Below are 26220 nucleotides of genomic sequence, written 5' to 3'. Positions count from 1 at the left end.
TCTCCTGCAAGGAAGCAATTCTCTCATGTGCATAAGCATTGAGCCTTTTGATTGCATAAAGGTTGTCTGGCTGAGGCTCTGTCTAGCGACTTGACGTCAGCCAAAGCCTAGTCATGACTTACTGTGACTCCCTATAAAGCATTTAGCAGGGCTGTACTGTGGGCTTAGCTCTGACACCACTGCCCACCCCCAGCTCCTCACCAGAATCCCAGGCTTAGGCGAGACCACTCGCCTGTCCCTGGGTGCTGTGCTCAGCCCCTGGTATTAGCTCCCCTCTGATCCTCTCCATCCCAGACAGGTATTTGCAAAAAGCCTTTGAGGGGAACTATTGGAGGAGACGGTAGACTGGGAAAGTGTTCCCTGCCCTCCGGGACGGGCAGCCACCCACCAACACGGGCCTTTCATTTGCTTTCAGCTGAGAGATTGATAACTTTGTATTGAATGTGCCAGAAGGAAATGTTAAAGCCTAAAAGTGTCAAAAACTTGAAAGTGTTAAAACTTGAAAATGAAAAATGGCATATGCTTTAAAAAATCTATATTGGGTTTCTTTTTCTTTTTTTTTTTTTTGGTCTGTCTTGCGATTATGGATTGTCATAATTCATGGATCAAGAGTTTGTTTGTTTGTTTGTTTGTTTTTTTTTTTAATTAATTTCATTATTGTATATTTTATGGTCTCTATCTCATAGGGCCATTAAACAGGAAGGTCTCTCCTCAGGTGTCCCTTGGACTCATCCATGGCAGGGCATCCCACATCATCTGGCCCCCAAACCGGTGGCAGAAAATCAGGCCATTTGTCCCTGCCAACCGCAGGCCTCTGCTCAACTGGGGAGGATCAGAAGATGATGTTGACAGTGACCAGCCGTAACCTTTCAGATCACCACACAGCCGCATTCAGAACCTTTCTGGACTACAGAAAAACTAGCAGGCTAAATTGGTGTTCATAACTTTTGTTACTTATTAGGTTGTCACTTGTGCACATGTTTTTATTGTGGATTTTAAAGAGGAATGTAGAAAGGCAACATCTGGATCACTAAAATAATGCCTTTGAACCTTTGGAGGATTTCCATACCTCCAGTCTAGAAGTGAGTTTCAACTGTCCCCTTTTTTAAAAGGAATAAATGACATGCATGCAGTCAATTTCCCTGATAAGTGAGAACTTATTTTTTCTGGCTTATAGTCAAAAGATTTTTTGTTATTGGCTACTGGCCAGTGATTCATTGTTTTATTAGCTTAATTGTGTGACTGACAGGTTAATTTATCAAATTTAGAACACACACTGGACCTCATCTTTTTCATCTTAACTGAAGACAGGGATATAACCAAATTAACTCAGTCTAATTCCCAAAACAATAACAACAATTACAATAACAACCATTTAACTAATTTATATTGATGCAGCTTAACAAAGGACATGTAGTCAATCAAATGGATTTCTGCTTTTCCACCTCACAGCTGGAATGAATTCGGTTTCATATATATGTACACCTACAAAAACTAGAAGGTTGGTGTGCATTAAACAATCGAATTGAAGCAGTGGTCAGGTTTGCTATTGATCTTGTCACCTATTGCAGACGTGTCCTTAAAAGGTCCAACTATGGATTTAGGTAGAGTTGTACAGTTAAAGCCAGTCTCCTTTGGGAACTCTATCTTCGTGGTTCAGACTCGGTATGCTAGGAGCCAACCTCCGATAAGCTCAACACCTTTCCAAGCTAAGTCACCATCGGCATGCTCAGAGTTTAAACACATGGAAACAGCAAGTAGTCAGAAGCACTTGGCTGCCACAAGCCAGGGAGATGTTGAGCCTAAAAGGGTTCAGAGACACCCTAGATTCCATTCACTTTTCACAGCAGGGTGAAAGCCAGTGTTTTTACAGTTTAGCATTCCACATTGCGTACATGTTGTCTTGCACAAATGCCAAAGTATGATTTCAGTAGTCATGCATCCATTTGGGTTTTTGTTTCGTTTTAGGTTTTTTTTCCTGTATCCTCCCCACCCCTACCCACAGGACAGACCTGTCAAAGCAGTTTATTCGTATAGAAAAGTAACTCTTCAGAGGGGAAGCAATCTCTTATTGAACATGACAACCACATTACCTCCACTGCAGAAGAAATTGAATTCTAAATTGAATTTACCTAAGACAGCCAAAGAGATGCTCTGTTTCAGTGTTGGGTGGGCACTGGAGTGGAATTGTGTGTCAGTCTTTTTTCCTCTCATGGAGCTGTTCAAACACACACATTCATCAGCTCAGAGCTGAGGTCCAGTATGGCTGAAACAGCCAAGTATAGATGGATTTACAATTTGGGCAGGTCTCGCAGGGGCTTGGACTGGTATCACACCAGCGTACCCCTGCTTCGTAGGTTGCTATGCTGCATGTAAGAATACAAATGGCTTCTGGCAAATGATTATTACCTGTTTTATTTTCTGTTTCGTCATTACCACAGCATAAGCATAGCTGCATTGCAGTGTGCCAATTTAAAGCTAATGAAAATGGAAAACAAAGCACAGAGGACAATAAAATATCCTAGACAAGACATCAACAACAGAAAGACCAAAGTGTCAATTATCTGTTCAACAGAAATTATGTGGAATGAAACAATTATGTAAAAAAAAACCAAACAAACAAAAACTTGTCACCTACCTAAAACTTTAAACATACAAGCCAAATAAATTAGCATTCATTATTCCAGTCACTGAAAGCATATAATTGTTTAAAACAATTTCAGATAAAACTCATTAAGTGGTTGAGCTCCAGCACACACTATCAGTATAGTGTTGACATTCTGATTGATATTGTACAGCTGTGGTCAGCAGAACTTCATGTGTTCAGTTTCTGGGACATGACCTTCAACCTCTAACTTTCAAAATATATGCATGGAATATTTATGAGCATCTTTAGTCAGTGATGATGCAGTGGGTAAAGGAGACTAACCTGCCTTTGAGTTGCTGCGTCCTGTTTGATGTTCCAAATGCTAATTTCTGAATTCTGGATGAACACTGTGCAGAATGCAAAGCGCTGCCGTTTCCTGTCGCAGACGGGCGCCCAAAGAGCAAGATAGCAAGTACAATAGAAGTGGGAAAATGGGAAAGAAATTCTAAATTTAACTGAAAGTTTCAGGAACTGTTTGTGTGCTAGCAGCCAGCTGATTTCTCCCTTGTTTCTGGCCTTGTCTTTTATTCTAGATCTCCTACCCATCTAAATACCCCCATTGTGTTTTTTTTCCTTCCTGGCATGTTGCAGAAATCTGTGGAACTAGGAAAAACCAATTAAAACCTCATTTGGGCAGTCGAACTCCAGGGGCACGGTGCTGTTGTGTGGTTTCACTTGATAAGCTGCATGTAGGAAAGCAGTACTGATATTGTTACCTGCCTGTTGTACAGTCATCCCCTGCAGCCTGCAATAACGTGCAAAAGCTACAACTGGATATTTGCGAAGGATAATAAGAAAATTCCATGAATCACTATGCAATGTGTGTGTATGCTGAATAAGTGTTGTGTGTGTCAGTGAGTGTTTCTGTCACAATCACTACCTATAGGGCATCTGAGAAAATATGTTGTATGTCTTAAATTGGAAAATGGGGATGAGATTTGATCTTAGTGGTAGCATGATGGAAAAATTGAAGATCTCATGTTTGGTTTAGTTGTGTTTTGGAATGTGATGTTGAATATGATGCAACAAAATGGTATAATACTCGATCCTTATTGTAACAATAGTGATTTATTGAGTACTCTTAAATATCAATTAATGTTGACAATTTTAAAAGCTACTGCTGGGAACTTTCAAATTGTTTTTATATCCTATTTATGGTTTAAACCCATGTTTCTTTAGGGAAGCAATATTTGCACCATGTCCTACCAAATAATATGACCCCAGTGCAGTTGGACTTGATTGTATACAAACAATAAACATCATTTTTAAATAGGTGGGTTTTTTTCCATTTATAGTTGGCTCTTCTCGTGTGGGAGAAGCACTTAGTATTTAAAATTCTGATTGAAACTTTATAAAACAGATTCTTAAAAAATAATGAAGGACAACATTAAATTTAGCCTTCAGTGCTGTACTTAAGGAATTGTATTTAGGCTGGTCAAAATAGCAGAATAGAATACAGACCATGAAGATAACCTTGCTCGCTGCTCCCATCGATGCAGACTGTTGAAATACAGTGACCTCTGGTGGTTAAACTAAGCTATAGGCTGTAAAAGCATTTAAAAGAAATGCAGTGGAACGTTGAGCCATTTTGTTTTCTAGAATAAAAGGTGTAGTTACATTCCAAAATATGGTTATGCCACTAGAAAAAACAAAATACATAAAAATTGAAATTCCTATTTGGAATAAAACAATCAGATGAGGAATGTACTTTGGCAAGTGCATATACAGAACGTAGGCTGGTTTGTTGACATCTGCAATGTGTAATGACAACTTAATATATTAATTTAAAAAAAAACGACAACGGTATTTGTGTTTCAAAAAACCCTCAAAACTAATACACTATGCAAAATTCAATTTCAGTGTCCATTTACTAGCTATAATTTTATTATATTCCGTTACATGTCTAGTGTTTAGCTTCTCCGAATCACCGAGTTTCTGATCTTTACTACGCAAGGCGCAGAAAAGTATGAGCAGCCCAACTCTAACGGCATGCAGCCGAGAGGTCCAACACCATAAGCCCACAGGGACGTGGCCAGTGCATACTGCACGTTTGTGCCATTCAGCCCAGCCGCCGAGAGATTTAAATGTGCTATTATTTGACGGATTCGGTGAAAAATTATCACCGCACAATTGGTGTCATTCCTTTTCTCCGAGTAAATACTCATTATTTGTTCAACCTGAGCCTGAACACCATTTTCTTACTACGGCTGCAATCTTTATATTATTGGTCTGCTTGTTCTTGTAAGATCCGCTGTGAAACGTCGCAAGCTCCATCCTAACCAGCCACGTATGTGCAAAGCAGACAGAGAGGGACGTGTCGTGGTTTGTGAGATATGCCTCTGAACGCAGACGTTCTGTGCCGCAGGCAGACCGGCTGAACCGATCCAAGGACAGATCCCAGAGGAAACGAAAGCGGCTGATCTCAGAAAGCCTGGGGAGATGCAGGAAGCTGTGCAGACGCCTCCGGGCCCGAGTGACTGATCTTTCCAGCCGGTCGCTCCTGATCCACGGGCTCAGCGTTCAGCACTATCGCTCCGTCTATAAGGCTGTGGTGGAGCCCGCAGGCAGCAGACTGCCCGGGACATTCGCCTATAGGCACATTAGAAACATTAAGCAGAGGCTTTGGCTGGCCTGGATAAGCTCGAAGAGATCGTTCACGAGGATGGTCGAGTGGAGGTCAGGGAAACTTTTGGTGTGGCCAGAAAAATTATTCGACAGATGGCCGTGGGTCAGATTATCTGAGCCAGGACACCAAAATGTAGCTAACAAAGTAGAAGCGGAAGCTGCAGGCTTTTCTCACTGAGTAGTACAGTAGTCCAAAAAAAAAAAGTAAATTAAACTTTCATAATGTAGACATTTTTTCTTTTTTCCTAGATGCTTACATGCATTTAAAATGTTGAATCAAATGAAAGGTGTATCCAAAGATAAATTATGATAACTCTGCAGAATGCCATTAAATTAATCTTACGGTCGTCGTACCTATCCTAAGATTAAACTACACAGTTACCGAGTGACTCATTAAAATTCTCTTGGTGACGTTGAGCTGAGCACCTGTGTGAATAACGTTGTACACTCCATCACACTAGGGGGCGTCGTGAAGCTTTCCTGGTTGTTTTTGACCGGGTTGTATGCCATGAGTCAGAAAACGAAGACGTTTTGAAAACAACTGGCTAGTTGACCCAATTACTCAGGGAAGAAGCCGAAGAGTGGAATGAAAACACAGTCCTTGTGACTTGTTCCCTGTTGATCCAAACGAAAACTCAAGCGAACTGGTTTTAGGTAAAATATTTTGTAAGTGTTGGTGAAACCTGGTTTAGTCTGTCAAATAATTTGTCTTACTTTCAAAGTCTAGCAGGTGAGCTAGCTAATCTGTATGTGGCAACTATTAACTCCAGTAGCTACGCTAGCTAGATATCTTAACCTGGCTACTAATTTAGTTCTAAAGCGTGTCTTGAACTCGTCTACCTGTTCTATGAAAGCGTTGTTAAACAAAGGATGACTCCCGTAACTAACTGTAGCTCGCAATATATCAACTTCAATAAAAGGGTTGTGAAAAGTGTCAGTCCATGCAGAAGCAAACCCTAAGGTAAACAGAATCGTTCTTCTTACTTAGCCAGCTAGCTTTTGCAAACTAATATCCATTTTTGCTTTACGACTGAAAATGTAATTTTAAACAATTATATTTATAGACAATTATAGGTAGAAGTATAGGCCTAGAAGGGAAACGTCTAAAAATGGGCACATGAAAACTTTTGAAAGTAAACATGACCTATAAGATAGCCTGAGGTATATGACAGGACTTGTCTTTTATCTAATTCTCAGACTGCTTCAGAGCAGAGCAGCCTCCTGCACTAGTTTTTCTGAATGAGTATGTCCTTGGCACAGAGAGTACTCCTCACCTGGATCTTCTGCCTCATCTTCCTCATTATGCTGGTCCTCAAGTTGGATGACAAGATCCAATGGAGCTGGTTTCTTGTGTTCCTTCCTGTGTGGGCTTTTGACACTATTCTCCTGCTCATGCTTATTGTTAAAATGGCTGGCCGTTGCAAGCCGGGCTTTGATCCACGCAACGGAGCAGAGAACCTCAAGAAGCGAGTGTGGTACCTTGTGGCGATTTTGTTGAAGCTCGCCTTTTGCCTGACGCTGTGTGCTAAGCTGGAACGCCTGACGGACGTCTGGCTGAGTTTTGTTTGTGTTCCGCTCTGGGCACTTCTCATTGGAGCCATGGTGGAACTTGGGTACAGTGTCTTCCACTTCCGAAGAGACTGAGCACATATAACATGAATAACTCATGAAGAACTGGATGACACTTATCTTAAAATGTGTTCTAACTTATATCCTATCTCAAAGGTTCCTAATTCTGCCAGTCTCTCAAACCTGCCCTTTTTGAATTTTAGGATGAGACAAGCAGATTTAGGAGAAATTATACTATATAACACCTCTCTATTAAAATAGCACAAAAGCTATTGCATAAGAAGTGGGGACATTCAAAACATTTGCCTAAGTGATCGAACAGAGTGGAATAATCTTTACGTTGATTGAAGGCGTGTTGGGGGTTTCAGGTCACAGGTTCTTACCATGCTTATGCTTTCTTTGTGATTCATGTTAGGTACCTATTGGGTGTTTTCTGAGTTTTGGTATGGTTGAGATTTTCATCACACTAAAAAGACTGATCTTCAGTGTAAATATGCTGTATATTGTTAACTAATCAGTGTTTAACTAATGTTAATTTTGTAATGGAGTTTATGGAGTGGGCTTGTTGCTATTCTTAATGATTCAAATTGGGTTCCCTGTAAACAGCAGATTCCAGTTCAGGTAACTTGGCATCAGATGAAATGTCATCCTGGAAGGTAACTGAGGTTACTGGCTAGTGGTGTGTCTGTTGCATTAATGATTCATGAATTGGACACTGCTTCTCTTTCTAATGCAGGCCTGCCTATAACAAATATTTTATTTTAGATGTCAGGAGTGGAATTTTCAGTCTCCCATGGGACTCGTGCACTGAGCTCTGAATGGTTCTGTTCAGGTGATATGTTATTTGTGGGAGTGAAATGAGTTGTACTTGAAATGTACTCAGTTCATCCTGGGAGAGGGTTGAAGGTCACTTTGAAGGCTGTGTTTTGTGCAGGTATGTCATGTTTGTGGTTCTTGTTGCAAGAACCAAAAACTTGTCAACTGGAGGGAGTTTTGTTTACAAAGGATCTCTAACTCAGCAAAGACTTTTTAAGTGGCTTGTTTAGATTGGTTGTGTTCTGGAATTACACACAAGTACCTTTTAACATCTAATGCATGATTTGTAAATAAAATTAAATGTTAAACCTGTGGAAAGGATATTTGCTCAGTTTCTATGTTCTACTAAAATGGGCAGTGTATATTACTGTCCCTGTAAATATCTTATAGATACTGAGAAGGTTAGCTATTTTTTTCATTATTACATCCTTTTAGTCTTGCTTTGAGACTGCCGCAGGAATGAGGATTTGATGCTGTCCAGACACAGGCTTTGATAGCTTTTTAAGTGCTAGTCGTTTAGGACAGACATGTAAACAGTTGTCTGCTCATCTTTTTTTTTCCCCACGTGTAGTGCCTTGAAAGGTATTTGGGCATAGCTTTAAGTTAAAATCTGCCATAGTGCTTCAATTTGTGAATAATTATGACAACTGAGACACTGTTTCTCCGTTTGTATACAAACCAGAACCTCACCTGAGATAAAAGGTTTCAGCCCGAACAACTTTAATTTTGCTCCCCTCATTTTGGCTAAGGCTGGTGTTTTTAAAAGCTGTATATATGAGTCTGCCTCATTGTTCAATATGCAAATTCACAGCAGGCTATCTTGGAGCTGATGTAAAATTACACATGACCATGTAGAGTGCAGAATTGATCAAGCTCATTTTAGTGCCTCATTTCCGTGATCAAACTCATTTCAGTATAACACACCATCACATATACATTGTTTTTTACAAATATATCAAACTGTCTTCTGTATATATTTTTTTTAACAGGAGCAAATGCAAATAATTTGAGAAGTTGTGCAGTGTATTCCTAGGGCAGTTCACACCTCTTTTGAAACAGGTTTAAGACCTAAATAGAACTCTTAATTGTATTAAATATCAAAAGAAAAAACAACTAAGGCTTTGTTTTGAATGTTTGATGTTGATTTTATTTGACTTGATTTTATTTTACAGCATTCCACCCTCTACCTCCTCTTCAACTTGTCTTTTTTGGTAGAAGGAAATGCTTCATATTTGGAGGTATTAATTTTAAAATATGTTCACAAATAATAAACATTCAACATATTTTGTAATTCTGGTTTGGAATGGACCAGAGGTTAACTAGAAGAAAAAATATGGGTGTAAAAATTGTAATAATGAAATATCATAAATGTCTATGCAAAGTCAAGCTAGAGCACACTAATGAAGTAAACATGGAAATGTACAAGGAAAGGAATTAACATGGAGGCACTGTATGACTGTATCAATACAGCAATATTGACAAAACAGCGGTTTATGCTACAATGTTCATGTTGCCTAACAGAAGTTCTTCATTTTTATCATTGTATTAAAAACAAGTTATGCTGTTTGTTCATGCAATTGAGTTTATATATTTAACAAAAATAATTGGATCAGAATTAAAAACAATGAATCAAAAAGCACCGTACAGTAAAACCTCTGTTTCTTTATCCAGTAGGGTTTTCTTTTCATTGTTTTTTTTTTAATTTACCACAGTCAAATTATTTAGAAATAACATGAAGAATGACTTACCTAATCCCAGCTCTGTCTCAAGGGAGGTATTTTTTAATATATATGGAGTGAAATTTTACTTTCTTCAGGTAAGGTTATCTTCTGGATGCAGGATTCTTTGGTATGACAGTGACTGTATAAATATATATTTATCAGTCATGGGGGAGAGAAAACATTTTTAAATGAACTGAATGCCGGTAAATTTTACAGCTTACCAAGTCTTAGCTACCATTAATTTGTCTAATTATTATTGATCATCAGCAGTAACATTAATAACACTGGTCAACAATGATTTTGCTTTGTGTATTTTCACACTCCGGCTCCAAATGTTTTCAGAATTTCTCTCACCCATAGTCGTTGTTGTTCAATATACATGTATCGTTATGTATAGTATGGAAAAGTGGTACCAAAGAAAGTGGAGCCCCTGTATGTTGACAGACTACTGCTGGACAGTGAACGGGGCTGTTCCTGAGGCCAAATGTAGGCAAAAATCATACATTTGTCCATATCTGAAATGTAATAACAGCCTTATGTTTGGGAAGCAAAACGAGTTAAAATTTTGTTTCCCAGTGTAATAAGGACATTGTATGTCCTTACAAAGTAACCTTAAGAGATATTTATTCTAAGTCTGATCTGGCATTCAGCATTGTAAAATGTATATGTTACAAATTCTGAAAATCCAAAGAAGCAACAAATGTCCTATATAAACGGTGACGCAGAATAGCAATAAAACATTGTTTAACAGTCCACTAGAGGAAGAAAGAATTTAATTGGAACTTATCCAAGTAGATCTACTCTATGTACAAAGTCTCTCCTGAAGAGGAAAAGAACAGCTGCCTCTGTGTTTTATTTTATTTTTAATCTTTAAACATCTAACACTGAGTTTTCTCTGGGTCTTATCATCATTCTGACAGTCTTAAAAGACTGTCTGTCGTTAGTCGGGTAGTACTCATTGGAAATATTATGCCAGGTGCCCCAAAAGATGCCATTGCGCACTCCTTTATATCTCGTCTGATAATACTTTCCATTTAGGTTGGCAGCCATGCATGCATCAAACCACCATCCAGAACTGTAATAGGCCCCACAGTTTCCTGAGGGATACTCGTCATTGTCCCTGTCTGGAGTAGAAAAGTACTTCTGGTTGTGGTTAAACCTTTTGCTGTGTTGCATAGCATTTCCAGCAGTGCCTGAGTATTCTCCTATAGTCAGCTGGTAGTTTAGGCTTTCGTTGGCCACATAAAAGTCATCATACTGGGCATATTCCTTTATCCCATCCAGGTCCTCGAGCTCCAGACGCAGTGCCATGGCTCTAGCTGCTGTCAACCAGTGGATCTTGTCGTTGCCTAGCCAGAACTCGCCTGTTAAGCTGCCAAAACCCTTCTTGTATTCATCCCAGGTGCGGTTGAAGCTGATAGTACCATCAAGACGACGCTGAATCAAAGTCCAGCCCCCATCAGAGGCCTCCATGTCACAGAAGACGTGGAACGAGGCATGCTTTGATCCTACTGGTGTCATGCTGTAAACACCATTCTTCATGTTCTTCTTGAGATCTGAACAATCTTGTTGTTTATCTGTGGGTAATAGAATACCCATTTGTTTTAAAACCTTAACATTTGTCGGAGCTTTACATAAAATTCAGTTGCATTAACATGCCACAGTAATAATCATGTTATATTTAGTTGTTACATTAATGAGGAAATGCAAGAAAACAATGTGAATTAATGATGTGTCCTTAAAAGAATACTAGAGCAGGAGTATAGAAACTTAAATGTGCATTTAAAAAGGATCGGAGAGCATGGAAACATTCTTCCAGCATTGTTTAATACCACCCATTTGTAATGGTTCAACCTGGGGTTAATTAGTGTAATCTTAGTGAAGAGGCCTTATCCTGCTGCAACAGAAAAAAACAGAAAGGGCAGCTGCTCTTTTCCATCTCCCTGCTTTCCCAGAGCCACAACATCTGCTGTTCAGATGAAAGCCTATATCAAGTTATCATCATTAGTTGATCCCTGGTATAAAAAGATGAATCCTTACAGTGTTTAGAACTGGAGCAATGTCACGGGAGAATAGCAGGGCTTGGTGGTTCTCATCATTGGGTACTTTTGTATTATGTAATGTAGATTGTTTTCATCTTAATGTTTTCATTTTTGAGAATATAAAAGTCTGCACATGAACTCTAGACCACAGACATAATCCATCTAATACCGTTGACACGCTCAAGGGCTGCAAGCTTTGTGTGAAATAACATGTATAAATCATTTTGCCATTCAACTATAAACATTTGCTGAGCTTCAGCATTTATCATCAGACTTATTACGTAATCTCAAGCGGCCAGTATATTTAACTGAAGTAGTAAGAATGCCAGTTGAAATTTCTACATATTTCAGAATGTCTTGATGCATTTAATGTGTAACTGTTCACAAACATCAACAAAGTGATTAAAATGAAAAAGTTCTATACCTCTGTCAGTTTCAAATGATCTCCGAGTGCTGAGTGTCGGCTGAAGAGTCGGTCTTTGGTCACACTGGCCCTGACAGGTGTTGAGCAGCTGGGTCTCTAAGTTATCTCTGTCTTCCACATTGATACCAGTGAATGGTCTCTTCTTATTTTCCTTACTGCTGCCCTCAGCTGTGGTTTTCTGTGCTATTATGTCTTTCATCCTTTGATTATCCCCAGTCCTGCCTACAGCCACTGGATAGGCGTTCCCGTTATTGTATGAATTATTGTTCTCTATCGATTTAGAGGTTGTAAATGAATATTTGCTGTTTTTATGGTAAATTTGTGTGCTCTCTGTAGATGGGGCTGAGCCCTTTGCCACTGTACTATCCTTGATTCTGTCCATAACAAGAGGGATCGAGCCAATTGCTCTCTTTTGGACACTGTCTGCAGTGTTGGGATGTAACATTGTCTCATCACTGGGTCCTCCAGCTTTGCCTGTACTCTGCAAATCAAGATCTGACTGTTTATCTCCTCTGTCATGATCAGATATTTTCTCAGTCAAAGTTTTGGACTCTACATCCTCACTGGAGTTTTTGAATCTGTAATGAACATGTGTGTCTGAGACCTTTACTCCAGGAGTAGTTTCAACTTTTTCCACATAATCTTGATCCATAAAATATGTTGCTGATGCGGCGGGAGTGGTGAACTGAGTCACTGGTCCTTCTTTATCTTTAGTCAATGGTTTTATAGTGTACAGCATGTCCACAGTAGTTGGATAGTTTAACTCTTTCCTCTTGCTGCCTTCTCTCTTCACTGTCAGCAAAATGTTTCCACTGGAGCTTGGTGGGGTTTCTACTTTGAAAGGTGCCTTGGCATTGTCCTGATTGGAGCCTACATTGTTGGCCATGAACGGTTTTGCTCTCTGCCTTCTGTCAGTTTCTTCAGTCTTCCCCACAACTTGCAGTGAGGCTCTTCCTCTGTTATCATCACTGTCATGGTTCACTGTGTCATGACTCAATACTGTCTCGACATTGTCATCCCTGACACCATGTGTAATTGTATCCAGCTCTCTCTTTCCTCCAGGATTTTTGGGTTTTGTTACATGAAACAGCTTTGTCTCCATGCTCTGTGAGGTGTTTTCAGTTTGGAAATATATCAATGAATGTAATGCCTCTACTGTAGGAACAGTTTTGTTATTTTGTGCATGGGCTTGGTCCACAATGGTATGCATTGCCACAGTGGGTTTGATTGACCGAGTCAAGCCATATTCCCTGCTCTTGAACTCTTGTTTGGGGCGGGATGTAGTGGGACCATCTTGAGAATAAAGATATCTGCTTCCACTCTTCATTATGCCCACCATATTCTCAGTCTCTCCACTGGTGTTTTTTGCTTCACCTGAGGTAAAAACCTTTAAAGGTGTCTGCACATTTTCATTTCCTGGCCTTCTTTCCAAAACATGTGATTTTCTCAATTTGGGGTTTTTATCTAAAATACCTCTGGTGGGGTGGGTTCTTTCTGGTCCTTCCACATGGTTTGGATTTACTCTTGTGACATTTTTCACCATTCTCAGATTGGGAGGATTCAGTTGTTTTCCTTGGCTGAAATTCATTGTATGGTTCAAATAATGTTTTGCTACTGGACTCCTCAGAGGTAGCAGGCCACTGGGCGAGGGTCTAGCCATCCTTTTCTGACCCACAACAGGTGGTCCTTGCTTACCTCTTATTGTGCTCTTATCTCTTCTATTAGTAAACGGAGCTTGCTTGACAGGATGCGTATTCAAGGGTACAGTGTTGTTGATCCTTAGCATATGTTTTCTTTCAGTTTGTGCATTGATGTGGCTTGAACTATTAATTTCTCCACTGTTTGGCATAGTGATGGAAAATTCTGGTTTTAGCAATGACCGACCTTTGGATAGATCATGATTATTGTCCAGGCTTTGTGGATTTGTATCACTTACTGATACTATGGCATCAGACAAGTCTGAGATGATTTTTCTTGTCCTCGTCAGTCCACCATCTGTCTTAACTGTGTTAACTTGTTTTGAAAGCATTTCAGTTTTACTCTCTGCATCTGTGCTGGGGTTGAATGTGCTTTTAGAGTTTCTGTCCATAATCTGTGTATTGGTATGGCTTATATTTGCTATGGGATCAGCATTCTCTGATATTACTGACATATCTAGTTCACTGTCTGTCTCAGTTCTGTTAAATCGGTTCAGATCCATTGTAGTGTAACTCTCTACATTCATGCTAAGGCTGAACGGACTTTCAGACTTACTGTCCAGAGTGTCTGGATTTGTATGACCTGCATCAATGGAATCAGCCTTGTCTGGAATATATAACTGTGACTTCTCTAGTCCACTGACTGTCTTAACTGTAACAACCGGATTTAGAACTGCTCCTGTGTCCCACTCTACATCTTTGCTGGGCTTTAATGGCTTTTGCTCAAGACCTCTAGCTCTGTGGTTATTGTTTTTCTTGCTGCCTTTATTTTCAGCAGTTGGATATTGCGCGATACTGGCATAACGTCCCACATTTACTTTATCAGCCTCATCGTGACTAAAAGTTCTTAACTGGTTTACCCCACTATCACTTACTTTTTCTTTGTTTTCATCCTGTTGCTTCATGATTGGAAAGGTTTCAGTTCTATTTAGCTCTATTTCTCTGTTATTTTGAGCATTGACACTGGTCGTTGGATTTTTTTCTCCTGAAATTTTTTTGCTGACTATTCTGAGTGGAGTTTTTATGATTACATCTGGTCTGTTTATGTCCTCATTCAATCCAGTCCAGCCACTACCAATTTTGCCTCTTCTGTCAGCTATTTGTGGTGTTTTTCCATTTAGCCTTCCATTGCCAGTCCTCAGTGGAACTCTAGCAGTACTCTGTACTGGCCTGTCCCTGACAGGTAAATACACTTTTCTCATTCCACCTGGATTTTTTAATCTGTTCTCAATATTTGGATTCAGCTGGCCTTCTTTTCTGTTGATATTCATTGGTCGAGGAAATCCATGTAATCTCTTGTTCACTTCATCCTTATTTGGTGGACTGACCTGCTTTGTTTCAGTGTCAACATTTTCTGAAACCATAGTAACTACACTGATTTCAGGGATGTTGCCTGGTGTAGTCAGGGTTCCACTGGTGTTCATTCCATGCCCTACCCTTCCTGTACTGGCTTTTTCATAGTTTGTAAGTTGTTTCTCATCTTGGTTTCCTAGCAAAGGTGATTCAGTCATTTTAGCTCTTGGAGACTCCAACTCTTTTACTATTTCTTCACCTGTAAATAAGTGGAGGTCTCTTACCTCACTCACGCTCTCGGCTGCCATCTCCACATGTGAAAGGTTAGATCTTTGTGGCCCTCCACTGCTCTCAGCCCTTTGTCCAGAGCTACTTGTCTTCATGTTCCTCTCTTGACTCATGTTCCACCCTGGTATTCCAATAACTCGATTTACCTCCCTTGTGCCACTGCTGATGAGCATAGTGTCTTCCCCTGCAGAGTTTGGCGTGGTGCTTTGGACGATCCTCACCCTCTTATGTAAGTCGTGCTGTCTCTCTCTGGTGTTGACAGTGCCCCTGGAAGCTTGAATCCTTTCTCCAGCCTTCCCTCCATCATCTGTCCTTACACTCCACTCTGGTCTCTGCCTCCCTCTGCACTCCTGACATTCTTCCCTCAGCTGGTTCACCATTAGTGTCAGGCTTTGCAGCTCTCTGGCCATCTTATCCAGGTCCCTGAAATGCTTGGGCAGCTGGATAGTGAGTGGAGGGAGGGTGATGCTGTACGGGCACATGTTCTCCCCATCTCTGCACTGCCCCAGAGGTTTTAGCCTCACCCATGAAGCAGTATCCTTGGATGTCTCCCCACAGCTCTGAGAAGCAGCGAACATTAACAGATTTCCCCACACAAAGAGCACAGACAGCCACATTCTGGTGTGTTCAGTAAGAGGATCTGGTAGGTCTGCTGAGCAGTGTGAGAGGGAGAGAGGGAGACAGTGGAGGACCACCTCCCTTTGTGCTGTGAGAGAGGCACTGCTTTAACATGCGTATGAGATTCCCATTCAGAAGTGACAGAATTATCAAAGCTTTTGAGGAATATAGTATATATCTTAAAGTTATAGAATATACATTTCTATATACGCAGAATACATTTCAAGAAGAGCACTATGTAACCACTAATCTACTATCTTCATAGTGTACATTCTGTACAGTATGCTCACCAACCCCTATCAGAAAAACTTCCAGTCTAGACATATTCCTTTACAAAGTTAATGAAAAGCACAAAATTGTGCAGATTTTTTTGTGTGTGTTCCAGGACTAGTCACAATTATTATTCAAAATTATTATTTGTTATTATTCATATCTGATTGTGTTTGGGGCATTTAGGCATTTTAACTGCTTGCCCATTTCTATCTTAAGTCACTCTTTATTGCTATTTACCATTCTTGCTGAAAAACAAACATACATGCCTACACAGAAAACTCTTAACTTTGATTTGGCACAAACCTCATCTTTCTTTGTTCCACAATGATTTAAGCAAACATGTATTTATTTAATTCATTGTTAAATCTGATTACAGATTTTTAAAATGTGCTCCTTCTAGTGGCTAATTTATAGATGTGTAATCTGATGCATCACACTTTAATCTGGACCACAGTGCACTTTGATCTTATATTACATCTGCAAGAATGCGAGCATGCATATGTGGGACATTCATCCTGGCAGGCAGATACTCTACATCCTGTCACAAAAGCAGCACTCACACGCAAAGACTGGTGGTATGCTCAGGGCTGGGCTGTCCTGTTAGATAGTAGCTAGCTGTAGCTTTATTTTGCTCCGTGTTCTCTTATTTAAGTTTGTCCTGTCTAATGTTTTGCTACTTCAGTAACCCCTCTGACTCCAGACCAGTTGCACAATGGCAAAAATATGATACCGAGCCAGCTGAACTGCGCAAGACCCCGTGGCCTCTGGGTGTGGCACTTCACTTTTACAAAGAACAAGCTGTCTATAAGAGCAATGTTGGATTTCCAGTATAAACCAGTTCTATTAAGGAGCACATTAGGCAAGTTTCGAACAATGTTTCCAATTTGGTTTGAGTTTTTTTGTTTGTTTTTATTGGTTTAAAAACATTTACATTTTGAGTACTGTGTCCAAACACCATCAGCTCCTGCCATACACAAATTCTCTGCAGAGATTGTCTAGTGTTTTTTGATGGAAGTTCTAAAGTTAATTATCCCTCTTTAGAAGAGGTAATCACAAAGACTTTACCATGTATGGCTTGGACTATTTTTGTAAGATGCCCATACAACGTCATAGCTTGAATTCCCTCTGCGATGGTTCAACTCATCAGTGTCACTAGCTATGTAAACATTGCAGTTTTCCATAAACCAGCTCACTCAAACATTTGACCAACAGTTAGTATGTAGCTTGTTAGTAGTGCATAGTCATCCAATTATAAATAAATGGTGGTAGCCTTACACATTACTATGTTGAGTAATGTTCACATTAATGTTGATGTTGAAATGTCTCTCAGGATTCATTGTATAGTGTAGCACTAATCCCCTAACAGGGTTTCAAACTTTTTTTCAACTTTTTGGTAAGGACCCTAAAGTTACCTTTTTCTGTTTTACAGTCTTACTTGCAGAATTGAAAATATTGAAGAATCATCTGGACTTGATTATCATGCATAAACAAAAGATAATGCCAGGCTCAAATGTTTGCATTTCTAAAACCTTCACTTCATTTAGTCCTTAGCTAATTGTCATAAAGATTTCTTTCTTGTGTCATTAAAATGGAACAGTTTGGAACTCATCCAACACTCCATTTCTCATGCTGCACTTACAGTCATTCTTAATAAACATCAGTTTTGGAAGGATAATTCTTATTCATCTTGAGAATGGGACAGTTAATTCATAATACAAGTATCTATGATTAATTTTCACTTGAAAACTAGTATGCAAAGAATGTGTTACATAACAGTCTCAGGCTGTTGTTGAGAAGGTAAATTGAAGTGAAACTGAAAATGCAACAGATTCCACAGCCATTGTCATTTTTTTCTCTGGTATTTCATCCAAACTTAATAAACTACAAATGCTATTACAACTTACACTTTGCAAATTCTTAGTCAATGATCCATTTTACATTTTTTGTCAAAAGGTTTTGAGGACTAGTGATCAAATTATGAGATTAAAGCTATGAGTTTCAACATAAAACATTTTAAAATTGGTTTATTATAAATCTGATATTGTAAGTTGAAGATTATATTTTTGCAATAGCTGTATATTGCTGATAAAGACAATGTACATTAAATTCCCAGGTTTCACAGTGTACGTTAGAACTACAGTAGTACAGTTAAGTCATTACCACAAATTAAGTTTAGCAGTTATGCCAATTCCCACCCGCCAATGGACTGGCTAGCTCTCCCCATCATACCATCTACCAACCATGGAGGATGTGGTGAACATGTTCTTCCTGGGAGACACACGAAGCCAGCCACCAGATCTTTCCAAGCTGCTGTGCATGCTGCGGCTCAGGGCAACTGAACACACTCGGAGGAAAGTGTTAACAGTCCTGGTCAGCAAGCATTAGCATTCAGTTGTCCGTGTTTGGCTAATGTCAGTGTGAATGATGGGGGACAGAATATTGCCATCTCTCCAACCCAGAGAGCAGCATCAGTTTTTCTCCCTTGAACTCCCAGCCACAGATGGCTGTGGCATCAACGGGGCTCAAACCAGCAAACCCAGGATGATACACATGACGGAGCAAACGATTTTCTAATATACCACTCAGGAGCCCTGTGAGTCAAGACTTTTGATAGACTTTTCAGTAGCCAGACAGTATACTTTATAAACTCTTACATAGTTCTGTTCCAGTTGCTGATAACAACTAATTTGGAAAAGTCACAGAAAACCCCATATACATTCAAGTGTTGAGTCATCTTATTTTCATACACAGCCAAGTGTTGGGTCATCTGATTCAGCTTTTTAAAAGTATAGTATGAGTATGAATAAAACCACAGAGAGTGAAAACACAGATAATACATGTTTATATACATACACATTTATACAAAGTCAGAATGCTCATACCCGTGTCTTTTTTTTTTTTTATAGTTTATCATCTTTCTTCTTTGTTTGATTTGTAACGAGAACTATTTTTTCATTACACAAAGACAATAGGCCACAAATGCAACATTAAAAAATTACTGCCATAGAGAGAGAAAGAGACTAAATGGAGTCTTTGTTTATGAGAACACATAAAGCCAGCAACGTGCCCTCATAAACTAGACCTCTAAATATGATATGATGATACTTGGATCCTATTTTGCTGTAAGAGCTCACAGAGTGGAGCTCTGTGCATCTTCTGCCTGTACAGAGAACAATAACACTTAACTGAGACCCCACAGCCACCTCACGAGGGTTGGATGACTCCGCCATGAGCACTACAAAATAGTTTCACACACATTATATGTCTATCAATTTTAGCAGCTGGAAATTAAGTGACGTGTACGGTACCTGATTTGCACCACTGACAGAATGTCGCAAGTGGTGAGGAGACCTATATCTCTTTCAACACTCATATAATACTTAAAGATATGTCAAAGTACCATCAAAGGTAGTGAACAACCAGTCAACATAGGTGTCTTGCCAGTCTGATACTAGGTGCAGCTGTCAAATTAGCGTATAACTTACAACAATTTGGCATTCAGTTTACATAGAAATTTTTACATAGCACCACCCATCAGGTTGTCAGACGTTCTTAGTCTGTAATCAACCGTGATGATATAACACAGTAATCAAAAGTATAAAATTAAAAGTGCATTCACAATTCAACATACACTGCTGAGTTTGACATCTGCACCAGTATCAAAGCCAAATGAGGCTCTTTTTCCTCTGGTCTTTTTTCGGTCTTTAATAAAATGGACACAATGTCATCTTTGATCTGCTTTTTCTAAACCTATTTAAACGTTTTCACCGTTTTCTTTTTCACATGGTCTTTTTTTATAGAAGTGTTATTTATCCACAAGTTGGTTTTGAGGTCCTTTCACAACAGCTCTTTTATTTATAGTAGGCCTGCTGACATGTACAGGTAGTATCATATGAATTGAGTAGGTTTATATCAATTGATATACAGGTTTTTTTGTTATTTCAATTAATTCACCAAAACACCTGATTTTAAAGGCCAGATTTTAGGTGACAATTTTAGGCTTAAATTTTAAGAGAAGTGGAGCGAGTAGAGAAGCGAGCAGAGAGACAGTGAGGACTGCTGGAGACAGGAGGGTCAGAGCATGGCTGCTGGCTCCTGGAGGACAGACCCAGTTGCTGCAGGTCTTAAGCAAAGTCCAGCACACAGTCCACAGTGTCAGTCTGACTCTCACCAACCCAGGCTCTGACTAAACAACGTCAAGAATCAAAGAGAAGAGTCAGCGTCAACCACAATTCATTATCTAAAAATGCTATTTTGTAAATTGATAATAAAATGTATACAATATATTAAAATAGGTCAGTGAACCAGATTTTTAATATAAGATGGATTTTACATTTACATCAGCATAATGTAACATCTTAAGCAAACCAGATCTGAAGTGATGCTTTATATCATTCTACTAACTAGGTGATAGCAAAGAAAATGTATTTTCTTTCATTTATTTGTTGTGAAGAAAATTGCTTTTGCAAGGCAAAGTGGGGCGTTACCAATAATCGCCGGTTTATAAGCACCGTCTGAGGGTCCTTGGGCTTCGATGTGGTGAGATGTGAGCAGTGCTGGTTCTACAGAAAAGAAGTGAGAGGTGAGGAGGCCTCCTCCATGGTTGTACGCTGTGGTCAGTCGGCTGATGTGAAGCTCCTGTGCCCTGTAGCTCTTCGCCCAAGTTTCATCTACATAACACACAAGCTATTATTCACACATATAAGGCAGTAATAGAGACTGAATTGGCCATATCAGAGCTAGACACTCATGCATCAGTGTAATCTAACTTTTCTAATTGTGAGAGTATTCTTTTCTGTCATTTAAAAGCAGAAAGCATGAACTGCAGATAGACATCACTACAGATCAGATCAATCAGCTTACTTATTAAAGACACAAGGCATATCGACATGCATTTGATGTTGTAACACACATGCTTTGGGAGGCATGTTTTGGGTGGTAACAACAAACTATTAAATCAGACTTTCTCAAATCCAAAGACACAATGCCATGGTTTTTTTTTTCTCTTGGATGTGTTGTTTTTGTCAGATTTCAAAACTTATCAACACTTCCAGGAGAATTAATGGTTTAGGTTAAAGCTTTTCTACATTTCTAATGAAAGCTCCCTGAATATATACAAGACCCACTTTGTCCACCCTCTGCCACCATGACAGAAACACCACCACATAATGTTTACAGCACTTACAATTTACAAGGTTACTTCAGGAGTAATATAAACTGTACATTTAATTAAAAGGGGTGAGAAAAAAATTTGTTTTGATGTGAGGTGAAGGGAGAAAGATGGCAAGCAAAGATTTCATGCAATATTAACCCACAAAAATAACAGACTGTCAAAACAAAATAAAGGTTAAGGAGATATAGAGGCCACGTTTTAGCAGTGCTAAGTTGGAACTGTGAATCACCAGCACAATATTTATTTCCAAACTACACTGGGCCTCTGAGATATTTTGGAGTGAACAGATTTGTAATGCGGTATTATCCAATTACTAATTTACTAACTGAACTGCAATGCAGTTTAAATGACCACTGCTGGGTGTTGGGTACAGCTATGACGTAGCTTCAGAATCTCCCACAGGTAGAGCCAGGCCGGCTGGACAGGCATGGGGAGGAAAAGGGCAGCTGAGACTGGCGTTCACACGTCCACCAAACAAGTGCTCACCCTTCTAAAACAACATGGCTGCCAGAGCGGCTATGCCCAAATGCCCTCCTCATCATCCTATTGGTTAAGATGCCAGGGGTTTAGCCAAATGCAGCATGGGAAAGAAGACCTGGTTAGTAAGCGAACAGATCGAGGTAGAAGTGACCGGGAAGTACAGACCTAGGCTCAGTTTTGAATGTTTTGACCTCAGAAGCTTTGTGGTATTGGCTATGAGATGAAACAGATCCTAGAGCTGTACTTAGAGGCAACGTCTACTGACATGAATAAGACCAGTAGGGTTGACGAGTCATGATTCACTGATAGATGAGACTGCATTAGAGTTGGGGTCAGTTCCATTTCATTTACAGTGGGAAAGAATCAAACTGGAAATGTAAGCTTTCATTAGGCCATTTCCAGTTGTAATTCCAACCCAAGTTCTGTAATAAACAGCAGTTAAACGAGACGGATCCCAGCTCTCATCGGGGTTCTGGTGCCCATAAAGCTTGCTTCAGATAGAACGCTTGTAGAAATGTGAATTTAAATTTTTTTATTAACATTCCATATTGAGCTATAGTAACGGGTATTATGTCATAAATATGGAAGAAAAAGAAGCTGATGGTAGTGGTAGAGAATTATGGTTAAATGGAGAGGAAGTGTCAGGCTGCTGACGTGTGACCTGGTCAGGTGACTTCGGGGGCTTGTGGTTGGTCTGGTCAGGTGTTGTTTTCAGGTGGCCATCGTCATAATTATTTGCCATGAGTTTCATCCGATTCTGTGTCTATGTTCAACAAGCAGGCACAGTTTGGGTGGGGGTGGGGGGGGGGGGGGGGGGGGGGGTATGAAGAAGAAAAGATATGAGACGTATGAAAGAGAGAACAAGAGGGATAGGAGCAAAAATAGTGTATTAGGGAATATGCTGACTAGTCCACATTTTCCAGTATTTTCCATGTCAACTTATGCAGAGTGATATTTTTACAGTTGAGACAGTATCTCTGTGCTCCATGGGAATTTAACTTATGATCTATGTATCGCCAACACCCTGCTCCACCTACTTTAACAGGTGAGCTGTAGGAGATTAATTGGGTAGTGCATTGCCCAGGTCACCACCTTAGGAGAAAGTCTGACTGACCTGAGCTTGTAAGAAACAACCTCATGTGAAACCGAAGCACACACGGTGGGCCAGCCTCCATCAAAGCTCTGTGGTGCAGTCACTACCTGCTGCTTGAGCTGCTGCACCAGACGGTCCTTCTCCCTGCGCAGCTGGGCCACTTCCTCCTGTGTCTTCTTCTTTTTGGAAGAGGACAGCTCCAGCAAGGCGATATTAGCATCCTTCTCACTGATGGCGGCCAGCAGAGCCTCCTGTCTATCGGGCAGAAGGGCTTTGGCTTTAAATGGCTGTAGGTCAGATGGTACCTCACTGTAACATCACTACAGCCTCAAACAAGTCCTCCTCAGCCTGGCCCCTGTCACGGTGGCCAAAGCAAACCATGGCACACGTGGGACTTCGTTTCTTTTATAACATGCCACTTCTCAGAAACATCCTAGAAATATAAACTTTACATGCACACAATGGTCAATTACTAGCATGTTTACACTCCCTTTTGTAAATATCAAAAGACTGATGGCTTCCCAGAAATAGAAACAGAAACAGATGACAAGAGTTATGTGTGGCATGATGCCTTCTCTGCTTTCATTATCTCTGCATAAACATTTAGCAGAATTAAATCCCTTGGGACACAGGTATGCAGCCTGTGCTTTTGTCAAAGTTGGAGTTTTTATCACCTTCTTTGACACACTGGATGACACCTTTTTATTCTTGGTGGCAAGAGAATTTGTTTATGTGCCAAGTTGACACAAAACAGAATATCACATCCCCGTCTTTTAACATGTTACTAATGATTTAAAGATGTGGAATGAACGTGTTTTGATCTCAAACTTGTTTGTGTGAGAAAGAAATGCATTATCTAATGCACCGTGAATGTGGCTCCACCTCAGCTAGCTGTTTGGAGCCCTTCTCCATTTACGAGCCCATCTGCTTTTAATCTTCAGCTCCTTTTTTAATCCTGGGATGTCACATGTTGACATGTGTGATGATGACATATCTAGTGATTGCAATGTGCATGATTCCACACACCAGTGTCCTTCTCATTTATAGTATTAATTTTGCCAATGTTGCTGTTAAATGGCTTTTACAGAGCAGCTTGACTCACTTTGCCGTGCATTATCCAAACATCATGGGAACTCCCTGCTTGAAGAAATTGAAACAAATGTTCAGTCTCAGGGACAAACATCAGCAATTGCATGGTGATGGGCGTAACTTACTTCATCTCCAGGACCTCCTCCAGGTGTCTCCTCCTCTCCGCTCTCAGTGTGGTCAGATGGGCTTCCTTCTCTGCTAGAGACTGCTGTGTAGATGACATTTTGGCCTTCATTGACTCAAGCTCCTGCTTCACTTTCTCCATTGCTCCAAGCAGGTCCTCCATCTGTTTAAGAGACAGTCAGATTGCTCTCTCTGGTATGGTTGCTATGTCTATGTAGCATGAACTACCCAGTAACAAATAACAAACAAAGCCTGAACCTTTTGAGTGTATATTGGTATAGGAGTTCTATTTGTGCAGACTTCAACATTTACCGGGCACTCTGTTTGAATTTGGTTAGTTAGACACTATACCCCATCTGTGTCCATCTACAATTTATATTAACCAACTTTTAGTTCATCAGTGGTTAGTTTCTGATCACAGTATTGCTGTTGACTGGATATTTTGGGTGGTGGTACCACGCTCAGCAGTAGCAATGCCACTGTGCCTGACACATACCAGCACAACACCCACTACCATATCAGTGCCTTTGCTGTGTTGAAAATTTTCCACAACCCACATAATTCTGGTCACTTCAGTTCAGTTCAGTTGAAAACATTATTTTGTTGTGTTGTAAATGTTCCACCACCCAAATATCAATCAACAGAAACTGACTGGTAATGAATGAGGTAGAGTATGGCTGAAAAATTACATGTGCCATCAGATGGGCTACATACTCTAACTGTACACTCAGCAAGTATACCCGCAAGGTAAGTATGCCTAATAAAATGCTTAGTGAATGTAGAACCAAAGTAATAGTTTCTTCTAAAGCAGTCAACGAATCCATAGGCAAATGTATAAAGCAAATGTAACTTTAGCTAAGCGTTATTGTTTTTCACACTGTAATAACTCTTCAAATGTGCTCTTAATTGATCATATCTAGAATTTTCAAGTAAAGTCAGTGAAACAATCACAAAGAGACTAAAGGACTCCTACAACACCCACTGAGCTAATTTTAAAAATTTCATGTGGAATTTTTCGGTTGATACAGCTGCTGTTTTTCTCCTGCAGCTGAGTGAGTGGCATTCACCTGTTTCTCCTGGTAGGTGCGTGTGGCCTCTTCCTGTGCCAGCACCACCTCCCGCTCTGCTGTCACCTGCACACTCTCCCTCAGCGCCTCCTCCAGCTCTTCGATGCGCTCCGCCTTCTGCCGCATACACTCCTGCGATGGGCAGGCAACAGGACACATGGTCAGGAGAACACAAAGCCTATAGCTGGGTCCCTAGATGTCATCACGCACATGACGAAGCACATAGAAGCCATCTTTGCTGCACTGTGCATGAATGGAGGAAAGCCATGTGTGATTTGGCCTATGCAGTTGAGTTCCTGGATCTCCTCACCTGTTGCGTGCCATCGATGGTGTTTCGGCCCCTGCTGGCTGTTTCTCTGTGTTTGCCAGCGGGCTTCCTGCCCTGTTCCCTCATTTGCCTGGAACAGGAAGTTGCAGAGTGAAACAATGGAACAGGTGAAGTTTCCGAACCGATGGTAGGTAAATCCATTAAAGAGGGTGGCATGGCAGGCTGCCTTCACCATGCCTACAGCCTCCCAAAAGCTTTGAAGCGTACCAGTCATCGTTATGGAAACAACTGTGTGGACATAGAACATGTTCTAGACCATATAACGATGGTTGATATGATGGAAAGCTTTCGGAAAATGCAGCGTGGCTTATGTCTACAACACTGTTTGTCTGAAGGCTCAAACCAGAGCATGACTTTGTTTTGTTTGTCACATGTGTAATAACATCATAAAAATGAATCATTCAGATAGTAGGTGGCACGTGGATTATTAGACCTAAATTGGAAAGTGTCAAACTGTTAGTGGTAATGTCCCATTTTTCCTAGCAGTGTGTTATTGGTTCGATGCTGGAATGCTGGGGTCAGTAGGCTGCTTAGATGCACGTGTATTGCACCTACTAACCTGGAAGCCACACTAGTGCAGAGTTCCAGGTGGCAAGGTGGAAAGAAGGGAGACAAAAGAGGAAATTCAAAAGCCACTCGGCAAGAGCCGAAACTGAAACACAGCGTTAAAACCAAAACGGCAGCATCATGAAATCAAAAAGACAGAAAACATTTTTTTTGACACTAACGATGCTTTCACACCACATTTAAAACAGACAGATGCCATGACAACACTTTGACGGTGACAATGACACATTGAGATGATCACTGTCAACACAGCGTGAATGGACCTGAAAGCAGAGCTGACTGACCTC

The 26220-nt window shown here is 40.3% G+C and overlaps 4 protein-coding genes across 9 annotated transcripts in view; 2 read left to right on the top strand and 2 right to left on the bottom strand.

The window, feature by feature from the left end:
* immp2l (inner mitochondrial membrane peptidase subunit 2) overlaps positions 1–10850 on the top strand; it is a 60349-nt gene extending 49499 nt beyond the window's left edge. The window contains exon 5 of one of the 3 annotated variants that reach the window (XM_027024561.2): positions 10781–10850. In XM_027024561.2, the coding sequence (XP_026880362.1) occupies positions 10781–10790 (10 nt within the window). In that variant the 3' untranslated portion in view covers positions 10791–10850. Of the gene's footprint in view, positions 1–686; positions 1138–10780 lie in introns of those variants that run through there. The other 2 variants (XM_027024559.2, XM_027024560.2) reach the window with 2 other exon arrangements.
* On the top strand, positions 5774–8157 carry tmem60 (transmembrane protein 60). 3 transcript variants are annotated; one of them, XM_027024566.2, is made up of 2 exons: positions 5774–5938; positions 6470–8157. In XM_027024566.2, the coding sequence occupies exon 2, from the start codon at positions 6512–6514 to the stop codon at positions 6914–6916; it is 405 nt and encodes a 134-aa protein (XP_026880367.1). In that variant the 5' UTR covers positions 5774–5938; positions 6470–6511; the 3' UTR covers positions 6917–8157. The 3 variants fall into 3 exon arrangements, with proteins under 3 accessions (XP_026880367.1, XP_026880366.1, XP_026880365.1); XM_027024565.2 differs by having other exon boundaries at positions 5774–6233; XM_027024564.2 differs by having other exon boundaries at positions 5775–5926.
* fgl2b (fibrinogen-like 2b) lies at positions 8782–17450 on the bottom strand. The gene is made up of 2 exons (XM_027024543.2): positions 11845–17450; positions 8782–10955 (listed from the first exon to the last, which is right to left on the bottom strand). The coding sequence occupies exons 1-2, from the start codon at positions 15737–15739 to the stop codon at positions 10249–10251; spliced, it is 4602 nt and encodes a 1533-aa protein (XP_026880344.2). The 5' UTR covers positions 15740–17450; the 3' UTR covers positions 8782–10248.
* A 604-nt stretch (positions 17451–18054) lies between these two features.
* The window catches only part of erc1a (ELKS/RAB6-interacting/CAST family member 1a), a 21793-nt gene continuing 13627 nt past the window's right edge, over positions 18055–26220 (bottom strand). Inside the window, exons 11-19 of one of the 2 annotated variants that reach the window (XM_027024550.2) lie at positions 26218–26220; positions 25926–25937; positions 25349–25436; positions 25039–25170; positions 23974–24134; positions 22867–23014; positions 22328–22429; positions 21673–21729; positions 18055–20683 (exon numbers count right to left, since the gene is read on the bottom strand). The exon at positions 26218–26220 is cut by the window's right edge and continues 191 nt beyond it. In XM_027024550.2, coding sequence (XP_026880351.1) covers positions 21703–21729; positions 22328–22429; positions 22867–23014; positions 23974–24134; positions 25039–25170; positions 25349–25436; positions 25926–25937; positions 26218–26220 — 673 coding nt within the window. In that variant the 3' untranslated portion in view covers positions 18055–20683; positions 21673–21702. The remainder of the gene's footprint in view (positions 20684–21672; positions 21730–22327; positions 22430–22866; positions 23015–23973; positions 24135–25038; positions 25171–25348; positions 25437–25925; positions 25938–26217) is intronic. The other variant, XM_027024548.2, reaches the window with a different exon arrangement.

Source organism: Electrophorus electricus, chromosome 12 (genome assembly GCF_013358815.1).
Source record: "Electrophorus electricus isolate fEleEle1 chromosome 12, fEleEle1.pri, whole genome shotgun sequence".
Taxonomy (NCBI): Eukaryota; Metazoa; Chordata; class Actinopteri; order Gymnotiformes; family Gymnotidae; genus Electrophorus; species Electrophorus electricus.
This window is presented reverse-complemented; position numbering and strand designations above follow the sequence as displayed.

Excerpts from the sequence above, each read along its gene's own strand:
- tmem60 (XM_027024566.2), top strand. The coding sequence starts at position 6,512 with ATGAGTATGTCCTTGGCACAGAGAGTACTCCTCACCTGGATCTTCTGC.
- fgl2b (XM_027024543.2), bottom strand. The coding sequence starts at position 15,739 with ATGTGGCTGTCTGTGCTCTTTGTGTGGGGAAATCTGTTAATGTTCGCT. Across the intron at positions 10,956-11,844 it reads ATCATTTGAAACTGACAGAG|ATAAACAACAAGATTGTTCA; the intron begins GTATAGAACTTT and ends TATTACCCACAG.